The sequence below is a fragment of the Engystomops pustulosus genome, chromosome 7, assembly GCF_040894005.1.
Source record: "Engystomops pustulosus chromosome 7, aEngPut4.maternal, whole genome shotgun sequence".
Taxonomy (NCBI): Eukaryota; Metazoa; Chordata; class Amphibia; order Anura; family Leptodactylidae; genus Engystomops; species Engystomops pustulosus.
The window spans coordinates 47800770-47821251 of NC_092417.1; the positions used below are offsets into that span (position 1 = coordinate 47800770).

Sequence of the window (20482 nt, forward strand, 5' to 3'; positions counted from 1 at the left end):
AGGTGCCCCAGAGTCCCTCACCCCTGACCCCTATTGCACAATAGCTGTTTCACCCAGTGACGGATTACCTTTTAATTTTTGCAGGGTCCGCCTTGTTACATTTATTGTTCTAGATAAGCAGAGGGGACATCACACTGGCAGAACAGCTGTATCTGATCAGCCGCCAAGAGAGCGTTTATACATTTAGAAAATCAGTAACTTTAGGTTGTAAAGCAGACTGTATTATGGTTGTGCTGTTTTAGCTATGAAATCTTGAAGCTAATGTCCCATGCACAGGGTGGAGATATGACTGCCGAGTCCATTACCTGTGATGGAGTTCATTCCGTTTACTTGAAAACAGAAGAACGGCACTGCATATTTATTGCTAAATTACATTTCAATGTCTTGGAAAGGGTTAAATGCATTGTAGATGCTATTCCATGCATGTAGAGAGGAGACATATAGAGTCTTTTCTGAATGCCTCTCGGCCACCTCTGCTTGAGGAATCCCTATGACCTCAGGGGACAGGGCACTGATTGTTTCAGTCCTGTCACAGTATAGGATCAGGCTGTCACTATAACAGCCTGATCCTGCCAATGCCTCTGTGTGCAGAAGTACAGAAGTCTTGGGGATGAGCAGCTCCTGAATCATCTAGCTCTGCCATGGTCCAAAGTAATGTAACTGGAGCTTCAGGGACATGTATGAAATAACTAAGCTCCGGTCACATGACCTTCTATTACAGCCGTGAACAGCAGCAAATAGCCCAGACTCAGAGAGGGAAGTCTCATGCATATTTATACACATGAAGCTAACCCCTCCCTTTCTAGCTTAAGTGGTAGAGGCGGTTTGACGCTGCTCCATCACTGGGGCTCTGCGTCTTTCTTTCTCCAACCCTCTGCATGATGTTTTTTTGCAGAGGAGGTGAAACCTAAATACTAAATATTCTCCTAAACAGTCACTAGTGTGAAGAAACACATAGGGAGTGCTGGTATTGGTGTATTAGGGCCAGTGTGGCTGCTTTAAAGGGACAGTGTTTGGGTTATGCCCTTGTAAGGGCAGGAGCTATAATGGGGATGTGAGGAGTCAGCTTTTAAGGCCCCTTCTACACTCGCGAGTGTGATGCAATGAACTTCCATCACACTCGCAACACATGCTGCTCGGATCGCACGGCCCAAACGCTGCAAACCAGAACTGAACGGACATGCTGAGTTTAGACCGGGCAGCATGAGTTGCGAGTGTGATGTGAGTTCATCGCATCACAATCGCAAGTGTCGAAGGGGCTTCAGGACAGGAAAAGAGCTCCCAGCGACTGCAACCTGCTCCTCAGACTACACGTCCAGTCTGTGGTAACATACAGACTGTTACATATTTATATATAAATATTAAAGATTATTCATTAAAAGTTATGTTTTAATCGGTCATACTGGGCTTATAGTGCTTATAGACTGTTTTTGGATATACAGGGATTCTCTAAGCAGACACTTCATGATCCCTCTAGTGCTGTGAGATGCTGTGTGCTGACAATGTGCTTACATTATCTGGTACAGGTTTATAGACACTTTTATTTAGCTTCTGAACATTCACTAGCATCTGACACATAGAAAAAGAGAGATGAAACAGATCAGAGATAATGAGATGGATATTAGACACAATGGGGCATATTTACTAAGATTGTCGGAAACTGCACTAAAAGTGCCCTGCCTGTGTATAATGCTCGGTGCAACAGATTAATTAAAGGACATCTACCATCAGGATGAATCACTGTATGCAAATGAGCCTGAGGGGCTCCAGGCACCATTAACACCTATGGAACCTTGAGCCCCTCAGTCTCATTTGCATGGTTGTAGATGCCATTTAAGAATGTGCTCCAGAAATCATGAATCTGTCGTGCACTGGTCCGACAGAGTACAGCAACAATTTTGTGGTGCACCTTTAACATAAGGTCTGCGACAGACTTTGCAGGGAACGCCCCCTAACTTGTGGTGGCTAGTGCAGCTGCACCACAAAGGGACACAAAAGTGGTGCGGACACTTCTTAAATACCTGTGCAAGTAGTTTACACCTAAAAGAATATGCAGATTCCGTCAGAGAACAGGCACAAAGCCCTTAGTAAATGCGCCCCAATGAAACATTCATCTCTGCTTTCTTACCTTTAACACAGAGTCAGTTCTGCTATGCCTCCCTCCCCTCGGATAAAGACCTTATCTTGCCTGTAGCTACTAGAGGAAGTCTCTGCACACTGCTACTTGCCGGCAGGATGTGCCTGTTCTGAGCTGGTCTTGTAATGCAGGGGGGAGAGGCAGGAGGCAGAGAGCACTGTAGTGTGCAGATAGGAGAAGCTATTCATGAGAAGAATCTGGCCATAGTCAGAAGATTTACGGTCGGCTCCAGGGACAACTGAAATTCTAAACACCAGGACTGGAATTTTATCTGAGATGCTGTATTTTTATTAATAATAGTGAATTAGGATTATAAAATAACACATTCTCTGAGTATATTTAAGAATCTTGTCTTCATGAGAATATCAGTTTAAGCTGTATTTGCAGCGGACACCAATTTTGTTGACCTCTTGTGTGTGTGTGTGTGTGTTGCTGGGATTACAGTTCTTTTCTGCAAGCTGTTAGTAACTGCATTGGATGATATTTATTTTGCCCGCAGGGTGTATACACTGGCAGAGTGCTCACCTTACAGGAACAGCTGGTGCAGATTGGAAAACTCAACGCAGAAGCGGTTCGAGGGCAATGGGCAAATCTGTCATGGGAACTGTTATACGCCACCAATGACGACGAAGAACGTTACAGTATACAAGCCCACCCTGTGCTACTCCGTAACCTAACCGTACAGGCAGCAGACCCACCTCTCGGATACCCCATTTATTCCTCTGTTCCTCTCCATGTGCCTTTGTATTAACCCATTTGTACTGTGTTTCTGCATGTTCAGTGGAATACACTAGTTTATGACCTAGTTACACAATTCTAGATGCTGCTGTCGGGTTATTTTATTTTCATTGGTCATATTTTATGGTTTTCGTTTTTTTGTTTTTTTTTTTGTTAAACTGCACGTACGAACAATGATCCCTCCACATAATATTCACTTAGTTCTATATGTCTGATAGTAAGTTTGACAGGCGAGTTGGACTAGATCATTGCTTCCTCTGTAAATACTTGTGCACTTTTCGAAAAGTGTGTCAGACCAAAATGTGTATAATGTATAATATTTCTTTTATAAACTTGTTCATTTTAATTGTAGTAAAGCGGAGTTTGTTTACTTGTTAGCGTGATGGTTTCTGTCACAAGGATTCACCAAGGATTGTACTTTATTGAAAGAAATGAGAAAAAAAAAAATACACAGTGCCAACATTACATCAGCATTTCCACTCATCCTACCAAGACAAAATAACATCAGATGTCCATCTGTATTCTTCAAATCACCAAAATTAAAGGGGAGTTTTCCCATAAACAACATTTCTCACCTATCCACAAGGTTCTTACTTTTATCAGCTTAAGTTTACATAATAATAAAAAAAAATATTCTGTTAAATAATAATAACTGATCTGTTGAACCTTCCATTGAATGTTCTTTAATTACTTCAGTACTTTTGTTATCATTACAGAAATGACACGCAATTTTTTTTTGTGGATACAAGATAATTGGTGGTGGTCCAACTGCTGGGACCCCCAGCAATCGAGAGAATGGTCAGGGTGGATCTCCATCTCTCCCAATCACGATCTGTTAGTGTCAGAGATATCTGAGCGCTCTGCTCTGCAATCATATCCAATATTCTTATACAATTGAGTGTACCCCTCTTCTTCTCATGGCTGGGGGTCCCAGCTGTCACTCTCACCAATCAGCTTGTTATCCCCTATTGTGATTCTAGGGGAATAACTTGCAAAGTTCAACCCCTTTAAAGTCTTCATAACTAAAGCTCCTTCTATTATTTCGTTTTTTTTAAATATTTGAATTAAAAAAGTAAAATTCTGAAAGAATAAACTGATCCTAACGGAAAGCATAGCATCCATTATTTTAGAGTTCATAACAGAAACTTAAATGCCGATGTGATCCCTCACAAGAAAGTGTCAGAAAACCACTGAATTTTAACCCTGTATTGATGTACCACTGGTGGTGACCTCCATAATAATGGCCTTAATAGCGCTGATCAGATAACAAATTGATGTTGTAGCCAGGCGAATGTTACAGCTCATGGGGGGGGGGGGAGCCTTAACATGACTGTATTTCACATGCAAGGTTTGCATTGAACAATGACCCATTGTTTTCAATGGATATGCATTAAAAAACGCTCCATACATGTATGCAATGTGTGTTTTCGATGATCCATTGCAAAATGTTTACCGCTGACAAAACTCTGATGAGAAAAGGTCGTTAGTGTACCAGCATTTTCCATCTCCCTGATGCCATTCGCCCAGCTTTAAAGACCTCCATCCTTTTGCATTATTATTAGTGATGAGCGAGTATACTCGTCCGAGCTTGATGCTCGGTCGAGTATTAGCATACTCGGACCGGCTCGTTGCTCGGACGAGTATTTGCCCTGCTCGATAACGAGCATTTAATTTTAAAAAAAAAAGTGAAGAATAGTAAAAAGATACAATTAAAACATTTAATTTAATTGAAGAAAACAGTGAAAGAACACAGTGCAGAACAGATTGCAGATGTTCGGGAACATCTGCGATCTGTTCCGGAGACACGCGTGCAGAACGGTGTTCTCCGCAATAGTATTTGAAGAACAATATGTGTGAAGAACACATTACAGATGTTTGGCAACATCTGCAAGTTGTTCTCTACACATATTGTTCTTCAAATACTATTGCGGAGAACACCGTTCTGCACGCGTGTCTCCGGAACAGATCGCAGATGTTCCCGAACATCTGCAATCTGTTCTGCACTGTGTTCTTTCACTGTGCTCGTTAAGTTTATAATTTTACTGAAAAATGCTCGGGTCTCCCATTGATTTCAATGGGGCTCGTTACTCGAAACGAGCACTCGAGCATCTGGAAATGTTCGGCTCGAGTAACGAGCACCCGAGCATTTTAGTGCTCGCTCATCTCTAATTATTATTATGATATGATTCAGTTACCATGTAGCGAGTATAGTTGTATCCCATAGTATATGGGCAGCCTAAAGCACAGCAAACCAACCAGATGCATGGAGGAAAGCCCTAGCAGATGCCAGCAGGACATCATATAGATATAAAGTGCCCCCACTTTATGTTGTGTGGTAGGAAAGAACTAGTATTAGTACACTTTATGAAAAGTACTAGTAGCATCATCAATATGGTTATGTTATAGAAATATTATACATCCATATTTGAGTAGATCCTACAAGGAAAATATAATAAAAATATTTAAAGTTCTGCATTTTGGCCTTTCTCCTGGCCTTGGGATATGACCAAGGCCTGATTTATACAGAAGATTTTTCACACACAGGAAAAAAAAAAAATCCACCCCCTAAACAGAGATTTTTCTTTTAGTTGGTGCAAGGCCTTATCCAGACCTGCTCATCCTAGAATGAATTATTCAATAATACTCTTTGTACTTGGAAATCAAATGTCCTTGTGAATATACTCACATTTGGTCAAAGCATTATTATGTATATAGTGCATATGCCTACATAGTGCAATCCTCATCACAAGTGCAGTATAAAGAATTGGAGAAGTTTATAAGCAATCTATGGCAAAGCCACAATGCAGTTCTGCTGCTTCTCATAGATTGTTGATTCCAAAGAAACTTCCACTAGGAGGTTTTCTTGGAAAATGCAAAAGTGGAATCGGCGTCCTGCAACAGAAAAGTAAATGTGTTAGTAATTTGCTCCATTACCCAAACGATACAAGATCATAGACCGAAATAGTCACGCGGCTATGGTATACAAAATGACAAGTTATAAATTAACATACTACAGACAGTATACAGGATTTCTAGTACAGTTCTGTTAGGGTTTGAGCCATATCAGAAAATGAAGGACAGGATATCAATGACCCCCTCAATGGGAAATATAGTGGTACTGATTAATCTGTGTATATCTGAGGAGCACGGTGGCTGAGTGGGTAGCACTTCTGCCTTGCAGCACTGGGGTCCTGGGTTTGAATCCCACCCAGGTCAACATCTGCAAAGAGTTTATATGTTCTCTCAGTGTTTGCATGGGTTTCCTCCGGGTACTCCGGTTTAATCCCACACTCCAAAACAAACTGTTAGGTTGTTTAGATTTTGAGCCCCATGGGGACAGGGACCAATTTGACATGCCTTGTGCAGCGCTGCGTAATCTGTGTGCGCTATATAAATAAAGAATTATTATTATTATTCTCCCTTAGGGCCCATGCACACAAGTGTATGGTGTGGGGAGGAGAAACTAATAAACGGCCGCATATACAGGCAGTCCCCGGGTTACGAACAAGATAGGGTCTGGAGGTTTGTTCTTAAGTTGAATTTGTATGCAAGTTGAAACTGTATATTTTATAATTGTAGAACCAGACAAAAAGAATTTTGGCCCCAGTGACAATTGGGGTTTAAACATTTTTTGCTGTAATGGGACCAAGGATTATCAATAAAGCTTCGTTACAGACACCTTACAGCTGATTATTGCAGGCTGGGACTATAGTAACATCCAGAGAGCTTCACCAGAGGTCAGAGGGGTCTGTCTGTAACTATGGGTTGTCTGTAAGTCGGGTGTCCGCTCACATCTCCTCTCAGCGCGCCCAACCGTAGCCATGCGGACACAGGTTTGTGTGCATGCACCCTTTGAATAACACAACCACCCAAAATTGCAGTGAAATATCTTATAGATTTCACTGAAAGACTTGTCCTAGGGCTAAAAACACACAAACATGCTTGATCCACAAGAACATCATACTGAGGAGTGACTCCAAACATCATACTCGTATGATGCAAGGACTCTCTGCAGGAAAACAGCACCAAAACTTTTTTATTACAATACAGCAGAGGTTATGATGAGGCTGCGTGTATCATATAAAACCATGATGTTGATTTTGCTTTACACATAGTAATTGTGGCATCGTGGTATTTTTTTTTTCATATGGAACAGCATAAAGAACTGTGCAGTCACAAGTAAGGCCCTGTGAATAACAATGTGTGCGCATGTGGGCCGCAAACTGGCGATGTATTGTTATTTGACCCCCAACTGAAAATGTCAATTAAGACATTGCACAGACGCAATGTGCATGCACCACACCGTGAACATGCCTAATAGAAGGCCGTGCGGTCACAATTTGTGAGGCTAGCTCCATGGCCTTGTATGCATGAGGCCTAAGGATGATTGTAAAACTTGGGTTTGGATTTGTATCATTGGCACTCGCATTAGAAGAGGTAGATCATATAAAAAGCCTATATAAAAAGGAGCTATAAAAGATGGCATACAGTCACTTCTTCCATTACAGACAAAATCTAGAAAGTGCTGAAATTTGTATTCTGCGCTTGCCAATTGCTTATATCCTCTGAGTTATCACCCCATATCTGTGATGCTTGAGGGGAGTAGAACCCGTCATGTTCCCATGCATACCTTTTCTGTTTCAACATGCAGGAAAGGCTGATGCGTTCATATGGGATCAGCCCACCCGTTCTGTAGTACGTGCAACATTACAACATCCCCCTGACCTTATGTTAATGCTGTACCAACATACATGGACCAAGATAAAATCTACCACTACATGGTCTAGACCGGTCTCGCACACCACGAGCTAGGGGAACAGATTAAAACATTATATATACAAAATTATGTGCAGCACTTACTATTCCACTTTTGAAGTTCTGTATCCTCTTCTGACCAGCTTTTTGTGTTAGCCACCACCCCCATGTTGGAGCATATTGCCATAGGTAATAGATCATTAAATAGGGCTGGTCAGCAATCCAAGTTTCTTTCAGGTCATTTGCAGCCGAAACCAAAATAAGGCGAACACAGCGGTCTGTCGCCATCTTGTGACTTTGATCCGTTTTAGCTCCAACAGACTAAAAAAAAAACAAAAAAAACCAAACACTTATTTCTGGCCATACAGGCAGCGATATTATCCTTTATTGTTTACTCTCCGGTATTGATGTTCTATAAAAGTTATGATGCATTCATAGCAGGGATAAAAACCAAAATGTGGTTAGTGCAGCACGTTATTGTACCAGCAAAGCCGGAGCAGCACCCCCACCGAATACCCTCATGTACATGGGTGTGGAGAACACAAGTACCAGGTAACCACAAAATATTAATAAAGTAATAATTGTAAATACAAATTTACCTGTACAAACTCTTCAGTACAAGCATTTTCCACTACTTTTGACTGTACAGGTCCTGGACATATATTAATGACCGCAATATCCGGATAAGGTCCCAGCTCAATTCTTAGGCTATTAAAAAATCCCTGCAAAATAAGACACCATATGACTGTGACCTATAGAAGAGACTATAAACATGCTAAACACACCTTTAAAGGGGGTTTGCGCATGAAAGAAAGTTCTCAAAGTTAAATCCCTTAGTGATGTTTACACAATAAAGATCAATTTTAACCCCTAACTTTACAATTTTACTTTGTTTTATTGCCGTTTTAGTTGCTATGACTCAGTGATGGTCAGTATAAGATTCCAGAGTGTGGGTGGGGACTCTCTAAGTAGACACTTCATGATTCCTTTGTGCTGACATGTTGTGTGCTGCCAATGTGCTTAGATTATCTGTGTACAGGGTTTATCTACACTTATTTAGATTCTGAACATTCTACTAGTATCTGACAAATAAAAAGACGAGACAGATCAGAGATGATGAGAACCACAAGATATAAAACACAATGAAACAATGGCTCTGCTGCATCTCAGCTATAGCCCACACTTTCAGATTTGCCAAACTCTGCACACTGCTTATCGGCAGAAAGTGTCTGAGCTTGTCTTGTAATGAAGTGGGGCCCCAAACTAAAACTATTTATGAACAGTCAGTAAGAGGGTGCTTTAGTTCTGCACAATAACAACATGTTGTAGTTTACACACAGTAGTATGGTAAGGCAATCTGTAGTATGGGGCTGTAGGAGAAACAGCATGCAAAGATTTAGGCCCCTTCTCCACTGGCGTTTTTCACGCGCGAGTTCTGCGCGTGCATTTGACGCTCAGAACTCGCATTGCACTCTGTCCCATTGTATTCAATGGGTCTTTCTCCATTAGCGTTGTTTTTGACGCGCGTGCTTGCGTTCGTTTGCACGCGCGTCAAAATCGCAGCATGCTCTATTTTTGCGAGTCACGCGCAATTTTCACGCCCCATTCAAGTCTATGGAGATGCATCAAGAACGCATTGCACTCGCAATCATTGCAAGTGCAATGCGTTTTAAACGTAAGGGTTGCTAGGTGACCAGAATAACATTATTTCCCCTGCTCGCGAACGATCATTTAATTAAAAAAACAGTGAAGAACAGTGAAGAATAGAATAAAAACAGTGAACACAGGATCATTTAACACAGTGCAGAACACAGTGCAGAATAGATTACAGATGTTCGGCACATCTGCTTACTTGTCGGGAGATACGCGCGGAACGGCGCGAACAAAATAGCATGTGAAGAACAATATATATGTGTGAAGAACACATTGCAGATGTATTTAAACATCTGCAATGTGTTCTTCACACACATATATATTGTTCTTCACACACATATATATTGTTCTTCATATGCTATTTTGCTCGCGCCGTTCCGCGCATATCTCCCGACAAGTAAGCAGATGTGCCGAACATCTGTAATCTATTCTGCACTGTGTTCTGCACTGTGTTTTTATCTTAAATGATCCTGTGTTCACTGTTTTTATTCTATTCTTCACTGTTCTTCACATCTGCTAAATTGTCGGGAGATAATATACGCGCGGAACAGTGAAGAATAGATCGCAGATGTTTGCAAATTATCAGAAGACATTATTTTTCAATTAAATAACACATTTTAATCCCAAACCATGGTCCCTTTGAAAAATGCTCGAGTCTCCCATTGAATCGCGCGTCAAAAATGCGCCGAAAACGCAAAAAAAAACGCAAATTACTCCAAGGAAAAATGGAACAAAAACGCAGCCAAAACGTCAGTTTTTCACGCATTGCACCCTGACGTGAAACGCAACGCTAGTGTGCAAGAGGCCTTACTCTACTAGCTACAGACAGATAAGCAGAGCTGACTGTGTATTTTATTGATTAGGCGAGTTAGCAAGGCTGAGAATGTCATTAGGTGTCTTATATCAATCTCATGGATCTCATATGGATATTCTCATGGCTCTCTGATCTGTCCCATTTCTTTTTTTCTACGTGTCAGATACTAGTAGAAATTTCAAAAGCTACATAAAAATGCTGCTCATAGCACTAGAGGTATCATGACGTGTCTTCTTATAGAGTCCTCGCCCAAACTCTGGATTCTTACACTGACCTGTCTAGGGAGTGATAGGACTAAAAACACTAAAATTGCAAAGTATGGGGTTAAAAATGATCTTTATAGTGTAAACATTATAAGGGGAATAAAATGTGAGAACTTTCTTTCATGGGAAAAAAAGACTAGTTTGTACAATTTTGCCAACTATATCTCTATAAAAATTACAGAATACATGTATCTGAGCTAGAGATCTATGGAGTGTTAGCTTGTTGGCTGCTCTCTGTGTGCTTGTGGGATTAACCAGACCGAACCTTGAATTGCTGTACATGCAGAGTTCAGGGATTCTGGGTTTGGTCCGGTAAATCCTGCAAGTGCAGGAGTAACTTTGTCTAACAAAACTCACTAGTAGGCAACCACCTTAATGCTTACATCTCTGCTTGTGGAGCAACAAGTTCAGTGCTCAAACGGACTCTCTAAGAAACTTCATCCAGCCTTTGTTTCCCACAACAACTTCTTTCAGACTTATCTTGTTTTGCATTTTGTAAAACAGTGAAGAAAAGAGAGCATTGTAGCTCAGCTGTAAGTGGGCCACCCCTGATGGTCAGGGCTAGAGAACCATTGGATGGGGTCTAGGGGACCATAAAACACTTATGCCTACATGCATTTAATGGAAAAACACCAATTATTTCTTTAATCCAAACTAGATCCCCAACAACAGACTATACGGTCTACCTATTAGACAGTCTGATCGTATCCCTAATGAAGTGCCGCCTCAAATATCTGCATGAATAATAAGAAGCATTTTCTCCTAACTTGCCTTAAGATGAAATATTTACCTGGAGCGCATGCTTGCTGGCGGCATATCCGGTTGACAAGGGGACTCCGATCAAGCCTGTAATGCTGCTTATTGTGATGATCTTTCCCCTCTTCTTCTCGATCATGTGGGGCAACACATGTTTCGTGATCGACACCGTCCCCATATAATTGAGCCCTATCAATCCCTGATAAACATCCAGGCCTGTATCCACAAACAGAGATCGCTGTGACCGCCCGCCGTTATTCACCAGAATGTCAATCTGCGGAGAGAATAATAGGTTTACCAAAAACTTTAACTATTTTTGTGATTACTAGTAAACCTGAAGACATCGAACCTAATGCAACCCCCATTAAGAACTTTTACATCTGTTTGTTATGCTAGGGTGTGCAGAGTCCATTTCCTCTGTGGCAGCATTGGAGCAGGAGAGGTTTTTGCCCGGTTCCATAGATTATACCACTATCTTTTGTGTATATTCATCAGATCATGTTGTTTTGTATGTTTTGGCTGCTACTTAGCCATTCCCAAGAATAAAAGTTTTTTTTGCGTAAGAGCTATCGCAGGCCAAGATAGAGGTCATATTATAACCGTCACTTACTCTTCCAAAATATTTTATGACCTTGTCCGTTGCCGATTGGTGTGTACTCAAGTCCGTCAGGTCGAGAGGAACAATCAATAGATCTTTTTCTTCCAAACTGCTGATCTCTGAGAATATAAACAAAATACATATACATATAATACATCAAATGAATCCCTTTAAGACCGTGAGGAAATTGGTACAGAGATGAAATTTATATTACTGTGTGAACCAAACATGGTCAAGATGGGAATATGGAAATAATTGAACGTGGCTATTCTATGCAGTTTCCACAATTCTCGACCACCTTGGAGGTAAAAAAAAAAAACGACTACTCTCACTGCACTATGGAAATGACACTTTAAAGGAAATCTACGATTAAAACCCATCATGATAAATGCGGGACACTTACTCATAGATCCAGGCACTGTGACTGTGGTAATCTACTTATATTTGTTATCCATGGCCTTCGTCAATCTAAAATCAAATTTTAAAATTATGCTAACAAGCCAAAAGGGCTCTGAGGGGTGTAATTAGAGCCCACCCAAGCTGCAGCTTCACAGGTTGTTACACTGTCAGAGCACTACATCCTCCTACTGTGTGGTGCTAAGGGAGCCATGAAACTACAGCATGGAGGAGTAATGGCAACAACCACCAAGCGCCATTAAAGCTCATCAACAGAATTTCAAAAAGTTGATTTTGCAAGGAAGTTGGCCATGGATAACAAATATAAGATTACAACAGTCACAGAGCCTGGATCTATGAGTAAGTGTTCCTGGTTTATCAAGATGGATTTTAATAGTAGATTTCCTTTAAATCATATTCCTCAGATGACTAATGTGTCTGCCACTAAGTATTCTCCATCCATAAGTTTCAGGTCACCATGTAGTAGGGGCTAATAACTTTGAGTGTTATTTGAGGAGTTAGTAGGGGTTAGGCTTGATGTGCAACCCCAAAAAAGGATTGAAACTATTAGTTGTCACCAAACTTTGAATAACTCAATGACAGACACCAGCCAACAAAAGCCAGGACTTGGTACCAGCAGAAACCGTGGATGTAAACGAAGATACCGCTTTCAGTTGTGCCCATGGCATCTAAGTGGTTGGGGTGCATATAGACATTTGCTGAAAATCATTAAAGGAAACCTACTACTTGAAGTGGCAGGTATAAGGGGGAACTACCGAGCACCAGCTCAGGGTGAGCTGGTGCCGGAGCTTATTATTGTTAGTGTTTTAAACCGCAATATCACGGTTTAAAACACTTTTTAAACTTTATGGCCGGAGCTGCTTCGGCGCAGGGAGGTACGCGCTCGGCACTTACCATGCGCGCGACCGTGCACGCGGCTACATAGGAAGTGAAGGAGAGCCGTGCGCATGGTGTGCTGAGCGCGTACCTCCCTGCGCTGGCTATAAAGTTTAAAAAGTGTTTTAAACCGCGATACTGCGGTTTAAAACACTAACAAAAATAAGCTCCGGCACCAGCTCACCCTGAGCTGGTGCTCGGTAGTTCCCCCTTATACCTGCCACTTCAAGTGGTAGGTTTCCTTTAAGGGAAAGGGACTTTAGGAACTACAGAGAACTCATGAAAGCTTCCAATCATACAACTCCTATAGCACCCTGTAAATGTAAGGTACAATATGTAAGGTGCAGGTTTATAGGGAACAAGTAGTTAGTCTGATGAGACTTTTTATACCTACGTTGACAGTTTATATATTTAAACAAAATTAAAAAAAAAAAAAAAAGAAAGAAAAGGACACGCCTAGGCGAAGAGACGATCAGCATAAAAACAAGCTTTTATCAAAAACATGTGACACTTTCTGGCACAATATTTGGCAAGAGATACATGTGATGTGGCGCTGGGAAAAGATACTACATCGAGTCACAGAAATGTAAAAAATAAATTGTGTAACTTATTTCATGCAGCTTCTATTTTACCACAGGAAATAACATTTTGTTACAAGAACAACCAAAGGTGACCTGCGTTAATGTAAAAATCTATTACGGTAGTTTTAATGGGAAATAAGAGGATTTTTTGTTTAAACCAGGTGTAGGAAAATAAATAGGATACTTTTCTTTTCACTTTGTTCCTGGTTTGACAAAAACGGCATAAAAAAAACCCCTGAAAATGTGAATCCAGCCTTTATGTGGAGACGGAGCAGCAACAGCTGGCTAATGTGATGCCCCGGATTTCTATAACAAGGAGTCCAAAACGTAGCTGTACTACCGACCGTACATTAATATATGGCGAAATTTCATACCAAGACACCTCTTCTTCACTCTCAACAATTCGGCTTCCCTTCTGGAGGAAAGGATTAGGGAAGCTCCTAACTTGGCGAGCTGGTAACATAATTCTTCTCCAATACCACTGGATGCGCCAGTGACCCAGACCACGCTGCCCCGGAGATTACCTTCTAAAAAAAAAAAAAAAAAAATTAAAAAATATATATATTATTATGACAATATTGCATAGTTTGGGTCTGTAGAACTACAAGTCCCAGCATGGCAGCTGATGATGCTGCAAAGCTTTGCCTTGCTCAGGTCACTTTTGCACTGTGCTACTATAATAGAAGGATGCTGATAGTACGTCTATAATGCACTTATCTACGCAGTCTGATAAATACCTGGAGAGCTGCCAAAGCGTTCAGCCCACACCAAAGTCAGATCGCCATCGGCTTTAAGGAACCTGACAAACTGTATGACGGCGTATAGGAGGCAGCCGAGCGCCAGGCACAGGAGGCAGGTGAGCGCGTCCATGGAGAGACCCTGCTGTCAATCACCGCCTGCACGGACACTGCGCAGCCCTCGTGCTTATAACTCACACGGGCGGGTCCTCTGTGCAGCTCCTCCCACTGGAAGTGTCATCAGGAATCCCCTCCCTAGTATAACATGGCGGAGGCGCGCCATGTTAGATAGGGGAGGGGCTACGGCTTTGTCGTTACATAAGCGCAGAGCCTTGCCAAGATGGCAGAGTGACAGAGCTACTGGCTGCTGTGTACATAAAGCACACAGCGCAGGGTGGCGGCTGTGCTCATACAGAGTGTACATGCTTCTATACACAGACACCTATAGCTATAGTCGTTCTATGACGACCACAGTGCCCTCCATAAGGGGGACAAAGGGAGTTGGGGGGGGGGACATCTTCCCTAGCCACAGCCCCTTGTGTGCCCAGAAAGTAAATTACTGTCCCCCGCTTAGTATAATGTCACCTTCTCTATAGTACCACATTCATAATACCCATATTTCTGTAGCCATTGTCTTATAATACCATATTTTGTAGCCTTCTCTTGTTATTACACAGTTTTTTCTGGAGCTCCGTCCTGATAATACCCCTTTTTCTGTAGACTTCTTCTTATAATACCCCCTTTTCTGTAACTCCCCCCCCCTTTCCTACCTCCTTTTTTGTAGCCCCCTCCTCATAATACCACCTTTTCTGTAGACCCCTCCTGGTAATAACTTGTATTCTGTAGCCCCTCCTGGTAACCCTCCCCCCCATTTCTGTAGTACCTCCTCATAATACCCCATTTTTTGTAGCTCCTTCCTGACTTGTATTCTGCAACCCTCTTCTGACAATATTCCCATTTCTGTTGGCCTTCCTTCATCCCTCTCCTGTTAATGCCCCCTTTTTTGTAGCCCCCTCCTGATAATACCCCCTTTTTTGTTCTGCGGCCTAGGGCACGCTGTGATCACGGTGTTTGGTATGGGGACCGGAGGGGTGTTGTACAGCCTGGCAGGTCTCCAGTAGGTGGTGTGTGCAAGAAATATGGAGGGAGAGGCTGATGTACTGGTTCTCCCTGGGGCAACCCCTCAGGTGTCAGTAGGATGAATCCCTGGGTAATGGATGGGAAAGTCTGTGGTAGTAACAGCCATATCCAGGGATCACACAGTGGGAACATTGTGCAAATCAATGTTACCAGCAGCCGGGTAGTAGCTTCAGGCTGGGCTGGTAGAAATGGAGCTGAGTCCTGGTGATGGATCTCAGCTCTGGGTTTCCTCCGGACTCGCCCTGGGTGCCGGAGGCTCCTGGTATTAGGAAGCTTGCTATGGCAGACAGACCATTAGGTCTGATTCTCTCAAAAACTCATAAATTAAGATCATGTGCTTCCGCCCAGTAGGGTTGTAGCCCAGGCAGTGGCTACAGCTGCAATTACTAAGTTCTCCAGTACCTAGGGACCTCCTAGAGCAGTGGTGGCGAACCCATGGCACTCTGGGTTTTGGTTGTAGCTTGGGCACTCTGTCTCCAAAAGGTTTGCCATCACTGTCCTAGAGAGAGGATCAGTCTCAGAGCTCCTGACACAGAGAGGGCGCTAATCCCAACTAACACCTTGCCTATGCGTTGGCAGGGGTGTTGCAGCAGGAATTCCAAAGAGAAGGAATTGCAACTTTTTGCACGCCAGAAACCAGTACAACAGAAACGATGTTGCTCCTGACACGTTTCTTTACCTCTCTCTACATAACTGAGGCAGCGTAAAAAACACAACCTCTGTAATGAGTTGCATATGGCAACCAATCAGAGCTCATCTTTAACCCCTTCCCGACTTGCGCCGTACTAGTACGGTGCAAGCCGGGTCCCGGTGCATGGAGAGGGCTCACAGTCCGAGCCCTCTCCATAGCTGGTAAGTCTTTGTTGCATAATGTAGTATCTATATACAGGCAGTCCCCTACTTAAGAACACTCGACTTACATACGACCCCTAGTTACCTCTGGATATTGGTAATTTATTGTACTTTAGTCCTAGGCTACAATAATCAGCTGTAACAGTTATCAAATGTATCTGTAATGACGCTTTAGTGTTAATATTGATTCTTATGACAACCCAACATTTTTAAAATCTAATTGTCACAGAGACCAAAAAAGTTCTGGCTGGGATTACAATGATAAAATATACAGTTCCGACTTACATACAAATTCAACTTAAGAACAAACCTACAGTCCCTATCTTGTATGTAACCCGGGGACTGCCTGTATATGCACCGCCATCTTGCCACAGAAATCATCGGGGAGAGGCGATCCGTCGCCATGACAGCCTTGGGTCTTCCGAAGTCTCGTTTTAACCCATTCATTACAATGTGCTATCAGCACATTGTAATGCATGAGGAGGAAAATCCCCATATACTGCCATACTGTAGTATGGCAGTATATGATAGGATCGATCAAACAACCTAGGGTTAAAGTATCCTAGGGACTATGAAAATAGTAAAAGTAAAAATAAAAAAAAGTAAAAATAAAAAAATATATATAATAAAAAACCTGAAAAATTCAAATCACCCCCCTTTCCCTAGAACTGATATAAATATTAATAAACAGTAAAAAGTCAGAAAATGCCCGATCTATCAAAATATAATAACGGTTAAAGTCGAAAATGGCACTTTTTTTGCCATTTTGAAAAATACTAAAAAAAATCAATAAAAAGTGATCAAAAGGTCGCACAGTCATAAAATAATAGCAATGAAAACGCCAAAGTCGCAAAAAATGACACCACTCACAGCTCCGTACACCAAAAAACCCAGAACTTGGCTGTTTCCAAAAGTACAAGAGACCACATGTATCAGAGTTACACAACCTTTATTGGTCCAAGAGCTGCATTATCATACCATTTTATTTCAAAGGGCCGCACTTATAACCAGCACCCCAGAAGAACCAACTACCACAGTACAGCACAAGTGTCACCCAAGAAATAATAAATACCACAGTGCAGCACTAATTACCCCACCAGAAACCAAATACTGCGATAAGATGGTAATTAAAGGAAACCTACCACTTGAAGTGGCAGGTATAAGGGGGAACTACCGAGCACCAGCTGAGGGTGAGCTGGTGCCGGAGCTTATTTTTGTTACTGTTTTAAACCGCTGTATCGCGGTTTAAAACACTTTTTAAACTTTATGGCCGAAGCTGCTTCGGCGCAGGGAGGTACGCGCTCGGCGCACCATGCGCACGACCGTGCCCGCGGCTCTCATTCACTTCCTATGTAGCCGCGTGCACGGTCGCGCGCATGGTGCGCCGAGCCCTTACCTCCCTGCGCCGAAGCAGCTTCAGCCATAAAGTTTAAAAAGTGTTTTAAACCGCGATGCTGCGGTTTAAAACACTAACAAAAATAAGCTCCGGCACCAGCTCACCCTGAGCTGGTGCTCGGTAGTTTCCTCTTATACCTGCCACTTCAAGTAGTAGGTTTCCTTTAAAGGACAGCTACCACCAGATTAATGGTTATAGAGTCTCCTAATTAGACTGCTCTTTCCGTCTAGGGGATGGGGGGGACTGTTTTTTACAAGTTTTTTGGCATCTTTAATATCAACTTTGTAAAACAGCAGGAGAGTCTCAGGCTGAGGAGGCTTGCATAAAGTAAAAGCAGAGGAAGCCGAGAGGCTGTTTTAAAAGGTTTACAAAGTTTAACATCTACCACCAGGATAAGGATTGTAAACCAAGCACACTGACATACTGGTATGTGCCCCCTCTGGCAGGATCTGCTTCTACTTCCTAGGACCTTGTTTTTACAAAAAAAAAGGTTTAAAAAACTATGCAAATTAACCTGAATGGCTCCGGCTTTATAGATGTCAATGGAGCCTGGACCCCTTTAGGCTCATTAGCAGGCCCAGCGCCAGCACCAGGCCAACCCGGGAAAGTGCCGAGGCCCCGGGGTACTGGAGGGGCCCACTCCAGCCCCCGGATCAATAGTACCAGTGTCGGTATAGGACACGGGTACAATTGATCACCATCCGGATCGATTACTTTTCTGCTTCTATGCTGCGCTCGTCTGGAGTGCAGCATTGCAGAATCCAAAACTCACCTGGCCTGGTTCCCACGAAGCAGCGCTCCGCATGGTATGTGACGGCTCTGAATCCGGCGCACATGATGATGTCATCAGATCACGTGTGCCGGCTTCAGGGCCAGCACATACGGGAGGCCCAGGCCGAAGAAAGATGGGGGCTGTTCGTGCACTGCTCCGAGGGAACTAGGAAAGGTGAGATTTTTTTTCTTTTCTGGAGGGGGTATTCCACAGGGGGAGGGGGGGGCAGTGTATTCCACAGGGGGAGGGGGGGCAGTGTATTCCACAGGGGGAGGGGTGGGCAGTGTATTCCACAGGGGGAGGGGGGTCAGTGTATTCCATAGGGGGAGGGGAGGTCAGTGTATTCCGCAGGGGAGGGGGGGCAGCGTGTCCGCAGGGGTAGGGGGGACAGTGTGGCCACTGGAGGTCGGCCCACGAAGAGGCCCACTAAGGCTCTGTCACCCAGGGGCCCACTAAAACCTGGAGCCAGCCCTGCTCATTGGCATCATTTTTTAAACCTTTCTAAGGTTTAAAAGACAAGGGCATAAGAAGCTACAATAAGATTGGATCCTGCCAGAAGGAGAAAAAAACACCAGTCTGTCAGTATGGTTTACAATCCTTCAACCTGGTGGTAGATGTCCTTTAAAGATGCCAGAAAACTTGTAAAAAACAGTCCCTCCATCCCCTAGACAGAACGATCATTCCAATTAGCACACTCTACCACCAGTAATCTGTTGGCAGATGTCCTTTTTATGTAGACCCCAGAGCAGACGAACAATAATGGAGACCCCAGAGCAAATAACAATGGAGACCTCACAAAACAGACAATAATAATGGAGACCACAGAGCATAATAATGGAGACCGCAGAGCATATAAAAATGGAGAAATCCCAGTGCAGAAAAAAGAATAATGAAGACTACCAGAACAGTGAATAATAATAATGAAGACCCTAGAACAGGCAAATAATGATAGTAATAGTAATGGAAACCCCAGAGCAGACAATAATAATAATAATGGACATCCCGACCCCTGGAGCAGACAATAATAGTAGACAACTCCACAGGGGAGAGAAATCATAATGACTCGCCTGGAGTGTGGGAATTGGGGTAGTCTGAATCTTAAAGGAGTAGTAGGTTTGGTATGGAAGGGTAGGGGAGGGAATTGGGATAAGGGGGTGAGCTCTGTTAGATGGGTAAAAACAGAAAAGGTGTAAAACATAAAAAAATCTGTTCAATAACATTTTATTTGAAAAGTAAAAGAAATTATAGAGCTATTCGATTGGTCATGCAGTCACTCGTTGGTTGTGCCTTGCAGGTAGGTGCCTGTGGGCCGCAGGTTGTGCATCCCTGCAATCTGCTTCAAAACAAATTGTCCAAGAGTGGTGAATACACTTGCTCACATACTCACAAAACAATTTAAAGCTTATTACTTTAAAACTCCTGGGATTTTTACTAAAAAATCCCAGAAAAATATGGCAGCTATGTGTACTATGTAGTTAAAATATCTTTAGGCAATGATTTTATGCTTATCAGACATGCTGATATTACCTATGCTTAAGCTAACCAGCCGAAGTCTGTGACACAGTCCTGAAAGTACCTCTGTAGCAGGATCTCAGGCTGCTGTAGTAGTGATTACATAAATTGGATTAAAAGATTATATTCATCTGCTGCCAGATTATATTCAATAAAGTACAAAAATGTTTAATCTCCAGAAAAGAAATGCATGAATGTTTACACGGGTTAAACTTACAGAAAGCATTTACTTATAGAGTATATAATATATATATATATCTATATATATATGTACATCTTGTCAGTACAGTAGGGTAGCTAGTTTGAAAGAATAAAGTCCATAGTCATGGGCCAGGAAGGGACTCCTTCTCTTTATAGAGATTGCCTTTCTTCAGACCACCCTTCTTCAGAACCTGTCATCAGCACTTGGCCTCTAAAAACCACTACCAGTATATTGCCAAGTACTGTGCCACCTTCTTGCCAGCTTTTGTGTCTTTCATGGACCT

General features: G+C 42.5%; 2 protein-coding genes and 1 long non-coding RNA gene across 5 annotated transcripts in view; 1 reads left to right on the forward strand and 2 right to left on the reverse strand.

Moving 5' to 3' along the window:
• Positions 1–4007, forward strand: part of PCNX4 (pecanex 4) — a 35598-nt gene extending 31591 nt beyond the window's left edge. For all 3 annotated transcript variants that reach the window (XM_072115798.1, XM_072115799.1, XM_072115800.1), the window contains one exon: positions 2637–4007. In XM_072115798.1, the coding sequence (XP_071971899.1) occupies positions 2637–2888 (252 nt within the window). In that variant the 3' untranslated portion in view covers positions 2889–4007. The remainder of the gene's footprint in view (positions 1–2636) is intronic.
• On the reverse strand, positions 3277–4677 carry LOC140069743 (uncharacterized). Its single transcript, XR_011848842.1, has 2 exons — positions 4093–4677; positions 3277–3906 (listed from the first exon to the last, which is right to left on the reverse strand). It is a non-coding gene; the product is annotated as an uncharacterized lncRNA (long non-coding RNA).
• A 739-nt stretch (positions 4678–5416) lies between these two features.
• On the reverse strand, positions 5417–14514 carry DHRS7 (dehydrogenase/reductase 7). Its single transcript, XM_072115802.1, has 7 exons — positions 14326–14514; positions 13963–14115; positions 11727–11833; positions 11151–11390; positions 8230–8352; positions 7736–7951; positions 5417–5767 (listed from the first exon to the last, which is right to left on the reverse strand). Exons 1-7 carry the CDS (start codon positions 14456–14458, stop codon positions 5726–5728), a joined length of 1014 nt encoding a protein of 337 aa, XP_071971903.1. The 5' UTR covers positions 14459–14514; the 3' UTR covers positions 5417–5725.
• Positions 14515–20482: the final 5968 nt, after the last annotated feature.